The following is a 12,499-nucleotide window of genomic DNA, read 5'->3' as shown; positions in this document are numbered from 1 at the left end:
TTAGGGTTCAAGTGGTTAATGGAAAAAAAAGTCCTATCACACAAAGATTTGTAGTAATTCTGAGGACTCCCTAGGGGTCTCGTAGTCGGACCCCCTGTTGAAGACCGCTGTCATAAATACATTACATTGTACATGCAGTCACAGGCTGAGGACGTGAATGATAGGGAGCGCTTCTAACAACCGGAGTGACCTTCATGGTTTCTCACATGCACATAAACATGTTCTTAGGATGGTGTCCATAAATCCACAACAGCCAATAGAGAGTAAAGCCCTGGCTTTATGCCATTCTAAATGTCACAGACTCCCCTCCATAGGCTAATGGCTGGTCAACCTGGGTTTGCATCCAGCATAACTCAGCACATAATCTTCTCAGCAGGCGATAAACATTCAGCAGAGGCAGGCAGTGCATTTCTATAGGGCATCGCAGTGAGTTGTCGGAAGTAAACGTCCCATTCATTTTCACCATAGGGTTTTTCATTATCAGCCACAAAGTCGTAGCAATTCAATGTACGCTTACCACTAGGCTGGTGGTTGTAAAATGGTTCTATATGCTCCTGTAGAACCCCCGAGTATGTATGCAATCACTCTAGTTTTAGTAAAACACGTTTTAGTCAAGATCGTATGGAGAAGGCATTACTAAAAATGTACATCCGGTGAAATCGACGTCTGTGATTGGTCTAGCTACTTCTTCTTTCATGTATCTTGCGGTTACCGCGGAAGTAGCTTACTGCTCCCTGTCTTCCCGGCGGATTATTGCACTTCAGCAGAAATCCGTGAGCGAGTGTCTTTTTTTTACAAATATGATGCACTATGTTAAAGATGACGATAAGAGCGTCCACAGAGATGAAAATCACTACATGTCAGGCCATACATATGCTGGCCTGGATAACTAAACTGAGCGTGATTTAAGGGATATATTTCAGGAAACAAGTGTCATTCGCAATGCATTCTGGGAGTGTAGTTTCCGCAATATTTAAAATAATGATGTACACAGTCTTGTACCCTGCCCTTTTTCAGCTTTCTAATTAATCGTTGCATTAAAAAATATATATATTGTATTAAACAGCTCACTAAAGTATGTATCTATATAAATATTTGAGGTGAGAAATAGGCAATGTATTAACAAACGTGCTTCATTGCCTCTCTTTCTTTCTGCCTCGTGGTGTGAAGTGCAGACACAAGAAGTGCAGAAGTAATTGCATTTGCATCGATATCCCCATAGCCCGAGGGTAGGGACGCGGTGGTCGGCTGAGACTGTAATTGGCTGAGACACAACCAGCCTCTGTTTTTGCTAAAAACTTATAAAAGGATAGCAAAAGGGCCATTGCAGCTGGACTTTAAAGCTGCAATCCAAGAGTTTGTCAGCTCCTCCTCCTTACCATGAGAGGCTAATTTTCGAATAGATGATAAGTACAGCACAGACGGTGGAGCATCTAGTGTTGCTTCACGCAGTTGGCATCCAACTATCCAGCAGAAATGAAAATGGCATCACCAAGTTAACGTGATACGAGGTGATGTAAGTATGGCTATAAATATACATTACGATGCTTACTGTAGCTGCCGTGTAAAACTGCCAGCGCTGTAGCAAAGCTGCAACCTGACAACCCCATCAACACTTTCCGAAAGCACAGTACGGAGAGCATCTTCAGTTGTGCCAGTTCCACTGTGCTACTAGGGCTGTCACGATTATGACATTTTACATGACGATTAACTGTCACTCAAATAATTGCGATTAACGATTTAATTGTGTTTTTGTCGTTGACAACTACATTTCTGTTTGGCTTGTAGGCTTTGAAGTTGCACATTGCAGATATGACACATAACCTAAATATAGAAAGACATGGCATTGTGAGCTTGTAGATCGGCTATTTCCACTGTTTTTGAAAATGTGTGAAAACATTTTTCAACATGGAAACGATTATGTTTATGTTTCGCAAAATAATTGTGATTACCTCAAATAATTGCGATTAGATCATGTAATAATTGTGACAGCCCTATTTGCTACTATACTCCTCCATACAGATGGATAAAATAACAATTTCTTCCTGGGTTGTGGGTTTTGAATGAGCGATGAATAAACGATTTTGGAGAGCAGACAAATCGTGCGTCCTCCTGTTTGCTGCTCCTTCTACCAACACTCGGTTGGAAAGGCCGGTGTGAATCAGATCCCCACCCCCCCCGAGTTAGAGAAAAACACTTTTGCTGAGCCTCCCAGAGAGAAGAGCAGCAATGCTGTGACCCATGAGATTCACTCAGAGGAGGTTGAGGAGGGAGAGAGAGAGAGAGAAGGTAGCCAGTGACAGAGATCACATAAGGTCTGCCACTGTGGGCCGCGCTGGGTCAGGCTAACTACTCTAATGTTGGCAGCCATGTAAAAGTATGCTGTGTGCTTTATGTATTTATTACGTGCAGCCATTCACCACACACGCGCGCGCGCTTGTTAGTTTTATTATACTTGTATTATACTTGTGGGCAGTGGTGTAAAGTAACTACAGTAGGTACATTCACTCAAGTACTGTACTTATAGTAAGTAAAAAAAATGACATGTCTATGTTGACCATGTAGTGTTACGGTCTAAGTTTACAGGCTTATTTGGTTACCAAAATGCTCAGTATTTGCTCCTCATTGTTGCTCAAAGGAACAGATCTATAAGCTGTCGACACACCATGACGCGGTGCGTTGATAGCTTGTACGTCTGTTTTTTGGGGGGTAGGCGATGCACGTTATGTGTCGTAAGCCATGTATGTACAATGCAGTAAGAACTCCTGTACAATGATTTTTTACCGATACCGATATTTTCCGATATTAATCTTTATGCTAATATCAGACGATAATATCGGACATCCCTCCTACCTACGACTACTGTAGTAATGTGTATACTATATTCTGTGATATATTTTGCAACAATCTTTCTTTTGCTGGGACAGGATTAGGGAAGGGATCTGTTAGGATTTAAACGATTCCGGTTCCTTAACCAATCCCTCTTATGGTCCGATTCCTTAATAGGTCTGCAACTCTTGAGAGTGTACAAATGGAACCAAATAAGCGGCATGGTTCAGGGGTAGAGAAACCGTTATTAGAGCACGAAGGGTTCCCAGTTCGAATCCGGGCTCCCCCAGAGTTAATGTCGAAGGGTCCTTGGGCAAGACTCTGAACCCCTAATTGCTCCCGGTGAGTAGGTTGGTGCCTTGCATGGTTTCCTCCGCCACCGGTTTATGAATGTGTGCGTGAATGGGTGAATGTAATGCACAATCTATGTAAAGCGCTTTGGATGAAAGCGCTATATAAATGCACCATTTACACTTACGGGTCTATTTGTACACTCTCAGAGGTGGTCCTTGAAATGTAAAGGTTTGAGAACCACCGGTATTGTAATTGCATGGCAGACGTGAAGTCCACATAACCAACTCTGACTGTATGATAAACCCGGTTCCGGAAACCGAATTCCTCCGGTTCCGGATTCCAACCCCTAGACATGATGCATGGAATCTCCATGGCTACTGAATCACAGATCGCTCTGCGTTTCCCCTCCCGGTGAATTCCCAGCCAAACAGCACTCATCCGCTCTCTGGGCGGCTTTCCAACAGTCACTTTCACTTACAGTGTCCCAGTTGCTATGCCAACAGAGCATGTTCAAAAAGACAGTGTCGTCTTGGATTAAGCATATTCAAGCAGTGGCCATTTTGATCTTATGTCATACTTGATGGGGGGAGGAGGGGGGCTCCTTTCATGTATGACATAAGCTCAAAATAAAGTGCAAGGTGCATACATGGTCTTGTTCAGCTAAAGGCCGGGGACGAATGTTTATGTTTTCACCCGTACAGTATGTGTGTGTGTGACTGTGTTTTCAGAGCAGTCCATGAAGTCACCCAAAATGTTTCAAATCGGTCTATACAGTAACTCTTGAACTGCAGGTCGCACAATATATATATTTTTCCCCCTGGCTTCCTGGATCATGATGCAAATCTCAACTAGATTTTACAGCCACGCTTTTTGTCCAAAACTCACACAAATTGCTATAGATGTTCTCTGGGCATGTATCAGAGATCTTTGATATTCTATACTGATTGGCAATAATTGTCCTCCAAAGTTTGAGGGAGGGGCCTATTTGTTTTGACAAAACAAAGACAGAAAATGCTGAAAATGCCTACACCAAATTAGATATTATGATCTATCGGAAGTCATGACAATGAAGGTGTGCACCTGCCAGAGAGACGGAGAGGGAGAGATTGGATGTTACTGCATCAGACAATGAAGTAATTATGGTATTATTATTGGGATGTGCCTCCTGCTACATGATTTTGCTGTGAAGAACAACATTGCAAATCACACGCAATAACATAATCATCCATCCAATGCTGCAACAACCAACAGTTGCATTTAATTCCGCCACTCTGTAGTTCTAGGTGCTCTGTTACTCAAACAATGCTATCAAAAAAACACACACAGATAAAAACATGCTCAACAATCTCTGCACACAGTAGGGCACAGCAGTGGTTCTCAAACTTTTTCATGTCAAGGACCCCCAAATTGACACTAATTAGCCTGCGGACCCCCGTTTGAAAATATATTATTGTCAGGGACCCCCATATAAGAGAAGAAGAGTATTACAGCTACAGTATAGCAGTGATACTCAACCATTTTAATTTCAAGGACCCTCAGTTTGACATTTATTAGGCTATGAACCCCCATTTAATGGCATTTCTATCTCTGGTACCCCAATTTATAATGTAAAATCAATGTTAACTATCATTTAGCTGGGGACACCCTGGAACTCCCTCAAGGACCCCTGGGGGTCCCCGGACCCCACTTTGAGAACCAATGGTGCAGAGGACCTGTGTGAGAGCCACAGATTGCCGTCATGTCCTAGTATGAGTGAAAATGGGATCAACGTGTTGTGATTCCCTTGTTTGGCCCGCAAAAGGAGCGGATGTGTGACTCAACGGATATATTATTGACAGAATCGCCGAAGGTTTCGAATATTTGGCGCCCCGTTTTCACTTTTCACTAGATCGGGTTCCGTAAAGCAATTCCAATGGAGAAAGAAAGCTGTGTGTTGCACACCGAATAAAAGAATTCTCCCGTAAGTGCGTCTCAAAAAATAACTATCAATGATCATGTATCCATTTGTACACTCTCAGTCAGAGTTTAATAAACACTGAGATTTGACTGAAGTCAGATAATAGACTGCAGGTAAAAAGCAGGCACAGAAATAATCTACAACTACAAGTAACCACTAAAGGGATATTAGCTCTCCTGCAAATAGATCTATTTCTCCCTGAGGAAAGGGTTCTGCAAAAACAATGTTCTGTACTATGATAATGCAGTACAAAGCTAACGATGAATTAAGAGAGCTGGCTAGGCTTGGATCAGTTGATTAATGCTCAGCCAGAGCCTGCACCGTGTCAGTGCTATAGCCGACAAACATTTAATCTAAACTGTTCACAAATACAGAAGCCAAACACTTCTCATCCTCTCCAGTATAAAAAAGGGCATCCATGGCGGCTCCCGAAGCTTTTTTACCAGAGTCTTTCAAATGCTCTCTCCCCTCCATCGATCTGGAAGGATCAGAAGACAGGCACAGCTGCATAAACAACCCTCTCTCAAGCCTTTAGAGGGTTTTTGAAATATTAACAAAAGAGCTCGCAGGTACATCATTTTGCAGCGGGCGGCGCCGGCAATGGCAGCAGGGGGAAAATATGTTTGAGTCCCATTATAAATCACATAATACACACCAACAACACTGCTGCGCATCTAGCCCCAGCTTGTCCCCCAGGCAACCTGACAGCAAAATCCTGTCCTTACAGATGGCTCTCGCAGAGGATTTATGTGTGTGCGTGTGTGCGCGTGTGTGCACACGTACGTACGCGTGTGCGTGCGTTTTAAACATTAAGTCAGGATCTGTGCTCATAGCATGATTCTTTTGCACGTCCATTTATGCATGAATTTGTCTGAGAATACAAAGAGAGAGAGAGAGAGAGAGAGAGAGAGAGAGAGAGAGAGAGAGAGAGAGAGAGAGAGAGAGAGAGAGAGAGAGAGAGAGAGAAAATAAAACCTTCTGACGACTGAGGCAAATTCCATCAGCTCCACTTTCCTCCTCTGACATGAAAAGAAAGAAAGACTTACAGATCTTGTGCTTCCCCTTCATGGGGAATTTCACCACCAGCTCCTGGGGGTTGGTGCAGATGAAGACGAATGGAGAGGCTGACTCGTCGCTGATACCAGGGAACTGCGGGCACACCACAATAAAACAAGTCAGGATGCCATTCGTAAGAGAGAAAGGGCAGACTATTTATTATATATATATATATATATATATATATATATATATTTATAGTTTAGTTTATTTGATCATCTTCAACAGTATCAATAAAATCATACATCAAGAAAACTGTTACATAGTTAAAGGTGATCAGGAAAAGGAATAGGCTGAAGCTTATAAGTGCCTGTCCTACGTACCAAACCATAGTTTTGGTTAAAAAAATGTTAAATAGTTAAAAGTGCATATAGTATGGGCGACATTGAATATCACATCATACATGAGGTACACTATGACCAAAAGTCAGTGGAGGACACCATTACCAAATAGTGCGGTTGTCTAGGCAACCAACACTATTGTGTTTTTTCACTGTTATACATAAACCCCCCAAATTTGCAGCGCTACTCCACCCACAGTTTTGGTGGTACATGGTGATAGTGAATAATGTTACTTTAGCAAAGGATGGACCAAATTCCGGTCAATTTAGCCACAAGACCATTAATGAGCATTTGGCATTCCAATTAATTCCAAATATGTTTGATTTGGTTTATTTATGGTCAAGGTGTTGTGCAGGCCAGTAGCTCTTACTCACTCACTCATCTCTAACATCTTTGTATGGGAGAGCGTGAGGCATTCGGATTCTGAAACGGGAAACAGCCTTCCACAAACTGATCCCACAAAACCCGAAGCACACAAATGTCTAGGACGTCATTGTAGCTGAACTATTACAATTTCAATTCACTGGAACAAAGGAACTAATTAGAAAACTAATTAGAAAGTCCTGTCCACAGACTAGGAGACATATTTAGTGTGCCTTAAGTTGCGCCTACAGAAATATCTTTGTTATAATTTAATAGCTATGGGCAATCGTTCAGCATTGCAAAATTGTTGTACAGCCAATAAGTGTAGGTAATAAAGTGCACGTCATGCAATGTCTTTTAGGATATGATACACACCATCACCAAAATTGCATTATACATACTGTATGTATCACCAACAATATATTATAATTTAATAATGTAATAAATTACATTTTTGTGACATTGCCAGTAAGTCAAATCCTCTCCTTTCCATGTCACAATTATGCACACTATGTCATCACATTCCTGCCCGGGAGAAAATGTGTTGCACTATGCAGTATAATTGACAGCGGCCCAGAAGCCTCGCTAGAAGAGACTCGCTCTCTCCATCTTATTGATTGGTCTCTCAGGTGAGAGTGGGGGAAATGAGTGACATTTCATGACAAAGGAGTCATCTTTCCCATCAGTGGTGGCCAACAGCTCTGGGGCTCATCCAATTTCCTACGCCGCTATCAGATAGTGCCCATGATTGCATCTAGCCGTCCAGGAAGCGGCAGCTTTTCATGACAGCAATGCTTTACCCCATGTCTCCCCCACCTCTTTACTCGCAAACCTCTCCATTTCTCTCTGAGGAGCACTGAAGGTTGTGACAAATTCAGGGCTTTTAAGGGAAATCGAAAGGGCCTGGCAAACCATCTGTGTGGTCCCTGACAAACTGGGAGGGAGAGAGTTGATAGAGAGATTTATTTCAGACTACAGTCCATGTCGACTCGGCAGTAATACTGCTGCTAAAATGATAAGAGATGTGAACACTCAAAATCATTAAAGCTTGGCGGGGATTCTACTAAGAGTCAACGTCTTAAAGTGATGTTCAGTTAATCAAGATCCCCCTGCATGCAGTCTGAGCCTCCACTCCCAGTTAAAACTGACAGTCCATGAACAATCTACCGGTATCCGAAAACTACTTAGCACTACACAGCAACAAAGCAATCATAGTTAAAAGAAAAGCCATGATAGTACATGTCATCATTGCCCTCTTTGGCTCTATTAAAATGATCTCCTGAATTGTATATTAATTGGTAAAACAGACTATTAGAATCTTTCCACTTGAGCAAACTCAAAGCAAAGAAATCTCACGTTAAACAAGATGGCTGTTTTGTCTGAGGTCTTGACCGACCCCAACAAAATGGTGCTGTTTTTTCTAAATTCAAATGAAATGAACAAAGCTGTGAGCAGGGCTGGAGCGTGCTCATGTGAAACCCAGCCAGTCGCCTGCTCTCTTTCATCCTCCATTTGCTAATTAGCATTTAAAGCTCTGGAATATACTGGCTTCGCCTCCCCCCTCCCCCCTCCCCCATCTAATTGTTTCCATACCGCGTTAATCAAAAAGGCATGAAATATCGTGGCCGTGTGACGAGTCAGCTTACTCAAACGCTCGTGCTCATAATACATCAGAAATGATCTTACGCAGCTGACGTAGACATGTCAACAATAGATTATAGACAAGCTTCAGGACAGTCCGACATAATGAAGTAATTCTTAAATGCATTTACCTCGGAACAACCATGTTGGCAATACATGAAAGTAATCAATTCATTGTACAATTACACGTGTATAGTTTTAACTGTAAAATCATCCATGTCATGTTCACGGTGTATCAAGCACTCTGTGTGAAAGCCATCCTCAGAGTGGTAGTAGTAGAGCATTGGTTGGGTCCCACAACGGAATGGGTTTCAGTTTATTAACGTGGCCTACTCCTCATTACCAAACATTGTTAACTTTTACACATATCACTAGCTGCAGGCAATACTAAATTCCTCTGCAATCGTGTATGGCTTTTTTCCCGACAATTTGAAAGAACAACTTGAGGACAGCCTTTCAAAGCTTGCTCACCAACTTGAGCTGATTGTCTCATCAATGTCTGTTGACCATTGAGAGTCTTGAGACTAGCTTGGAAGAATTCCACATTTTTCTTTTCTTTTTAGAGGCTATGGGTTGTCTCCAAGTACCGCAGCAGCTTTGATGACTTCATAGATTTGTTTTACAACGTTATCAGTGTTGTGCATTTCTATTCTTTCTTTTTTTTTTTTTTTTTTTTTACAATTTATCTTTGCAAATAATAATGTATGATGAATTCATGCTAATGTGCACTATCAAAGAAAATACTATCAAACAATGATCTGGCGGCCCCTGCAGTAATGAGGACTTGAGGAGTGTCAGGGACAATCCGTTGAAGACCTCTAGATTAGTATGATTAATAAATGATGCAACCCTACATTTTAAACTATGAGGCATTGTGGGTAGTAATGTGAGTTTTGATATAGAAGAGTTCTGAAGCTGTAAGCCAGTTAGCAGCAGATTATTTTTGATTTAGTTTAGTCATAGTCTTTTGAATAAAATGTCATTACGTTTTAGTTGACTAAATCTACAGTTGATTTTATCAACAAAAATGTAATGGATGATTTTACACTCGGTTGCATGCTGAAAACAGCCGATCTACAAGCTCACAACACTGTCAATATACTGTATTTAGTCTCAGTTTTAGCCATCATAGCTTAGTTTTTATTTCGTTTTTGTCAGTGAAAAAAGGTAGTCGACCAACATTTTTCGGCATAGTTTTAGTCGATGAAATCAACCCTGTATTGCACACATACTGCACATAGTATTATGGCACAAGGGCGAATCACAAATTCACCAAACACAATTTGATCCAAGTAGGAAGGAATGGGGGTGACTACCGCACTGTTCCAAAAGGTATACAGTAGTTCAGTGGTGTAAAGTACTAAGTACATTTACTCAAGTACTGTACTGAAGTACAGTTTTGAGGTACTTGTACTTTACTGGAGTATTTCCAATGTTCAGTACTTACTTCTACTCCACTACTCAGAGACAAATATTATACTTTTACTCCACTACAATTATTAGCAAACTTTAGTTACTTTTTGTAGATTTTGATCATTATTATAAAAGATACATTAACCACTTCAGCCATTTGAAAATAACCGATCTACAAGCTCAAAATCATCACATAGATACCTATTTCCTCCCGCGAGGGAAATTCAGTATTTTCAGCCCAACCAAGTTGATTCGCTGCCCACAAGGAGCACGTGAGCAATTAGGGGTTAAGAGTCTTGCTCAGGGACACACATCGACATTGCTACCCTGGCCTGGAATCAAACCTGGGACAACCAGGGGCTCTGGTTCCCCAGGCGGGCTCCCTAACCATTCAGCTATGCCGCCCCTAAATGCACAATGTGTCGCACTGCGACGCATTGTGTGCTTGTAGAACTTGTAGAGCTCTGCTATTTTCTAATTTGTATACATTTGAAAACAGGTGAATGGGACATTTTGCATATCGAGTAATTTCTTCTTTTGGTACTTTAAGTACATTTTTGATCCTTTTGTACTTCTACTCAAGTACGTTTTAAATGACAGACTTTTACTTGTAACAGAGTATTTCTACAATGCATACTATAGTAGTTACACTAGTATCTTTGCCTTACATGCCACACTATTATACATGAATGAAGTCACTAGTCTGACACTTTTACAAAGTGCTACAAAAAGATAATAAAACTGCCAGTTGGCATGTTTTAAGTGGGAGCAGAAAAAGGGAAAAGGGAAAAAAGGCAACAGAAAATATTCTTTCTGCAATTGATTAGGCAAGAGCATCTGGCCGATTGGGCAATCATGAACATTTTAATGTAACTGCGGGAAATCAAGGTCAACTCTCTACCACTCCCTGACATCATTTGGGAAAACTTTTGCAAACCCTGTTTGGGAAAAGCATTATTCCAAAAGTCTGTATAAATGGTGAAAGATGTTCTTTGGTGAAAAGGCAAAGGAATTTATTATGCAAAAGCCTGGAGATATTGGGAGGGGTAAAGCGTTGTTTTTACAAATGTACCCATCACAGATTGCATAGTGGGGGGAAAAAACAGAACCAACTTCAACCAGAGAGGAATGTTCTCTTCATATCAACAAGTATGTAATTATATGCTCATTTTGACGTTCGTTTTCAATAATTGCCTTCCCTAATAAACTCACACAGCCATATTAATTATCTCTCATATTAATTAGCACATGGTTAAATTAATGTGCAACTTGAAAGTGTGGAAAAGTCATGACCGGCAGTTGACAATTCTGTTGTCATGATTAGAAAATTGGAGAATATTCCTAGTTACAGATGCTATATAATGAAAACAAAACACTTCTGCAGGCAGAGAGAATGTATGCAGGCAGGCACTTTCACTGAATCACTGCTTTTTCTTTTGCAGTAAAGAGCAAAAATATTGATTATTTCCCAAAGAGAGAAAGGAAAAACTGTGGTTTTCCGTCTTTCACTGCATTTCAAGAAGACCTACACAACCTCTTATATGCACAGGAGAGCAAAAGCAGGAGGTGCAAACCCCTAGCAGCTTCTCTATTCACATCAGAGCCTCTGCCAACTCAATAAACGACCCATTCTTTTCAATTTGCTGGTATACGGCCAGAAGGGCTGCAACAATAACCAACTGTAATAATATGAAATTCACAAGTTCAACGAACAGGGGAGAATCACAGCCCACAGCAGAGATAATAATATAGTAGCTCAGGGGGTTCGGATAGGGCACAATGGCTCCAATAGGTATATACAGATATTGATAATCAAGCTCTCCTTGCTGCAGCTTGTACTAGTGTGTGAATCTTGTATCAGCTCTCCAGATACTCTTTCTCAGTACAATCCAAAATACTGTGAGTTAAGACCAGTAATTGAGGAAAACAACATCCTTGACAATAAAGCCAACTAGCGTACTGCCAGCGTTTGACAGCAGGAACCCAAACCTTTGAGTCTAAGCTTGTCAAGTAAAAGCTTGACACGCCAACACTGTTCCCTTTCTATACAAATATCTCCCCCCCCCCCCCCCCCCCCCCCTCCCCCCCCTCCCCCCCCTCTCTCTCTCTCGCCCTCTCTCTCCCTGCCTCTTTTCAGCTGCTGTCGGCAATTAAGGGCAGCAGAGACAAGTAATCTCCTTCTGGGCGATGGGGCCAGACAAGAGCATGCATGTGGAGTGGGCTGTGCAGTCAGAGACTGAGGCTGTGTGGCTGCCTGGCCCCAGCCTCAGTCCTGGCCCGGCCCTGCTTGGCTGCACTCAATCTCAGCCCAATAAAAAGTCCTTCATTGGCAGTGTGCAACTGAGCCAGACAGGCTGGGAGCATGTGGCTTTTAAAAAATGAGGGTGGGCTATGGGGGTTGGGAAGCATATACAGGGGGGAAAAGAGAACAAGAAAACAGATAAAGACAAAGGGACACGAGGGAAGAGATGGATACAAGGAGCGCAAGGCGAGGGACCGAGGGGCCAAAATAGAACAGAGATTTAGATAGATACATACCGAAAGAAAGAAAACTGCCTCCCACAAGATGTCAAAGAAAAAAAAAAAAAAAAAATACTGCTTAGCC

General features: G+C 41.7%; 1 protein-coding gene across 1 annotated transcript in view; it reads right to left on the bottom strand.

The window, feature by feature from the left end:
- Positions 1-12,499, bottom strand: part of trip4 (thyroid hormone receptor interactor 4) — a 104,645-nt gene that overhangs the window by 55,289 nt on the left and 36,857 nt on the right. Inside the window, exon 12 of the mRNA XM_080729597.1 lies at positions 6,127-6,229. Within this exon, the coding sequence (XP_080585723.1) occupies positions 6,127-6,229 (103 nt within the window). The remainder of the gene's footprint in view (positions 1-6,126; positions 6,230-12,499) is intronic.

This window comes from Nannobrachium achirus, assembly GCF_963921795.1.
Source record: "Nannobrachium achirus genome assembly, chromosome: 7".
In the NCBI taxonomy this organism is placed as follows: domain Eukaryota; kingdom Metazoa; phylum Chordata; class Actinopteri; order Myctophiformes; family Myctophidae; genus Nannobrachium; species Nannobrachium achirus.
The sequence above is the reverse complement of the archived record's forward strand: the minus strand, read 5'-3'. Positions and strand labels throughout refer to the sequence as shown.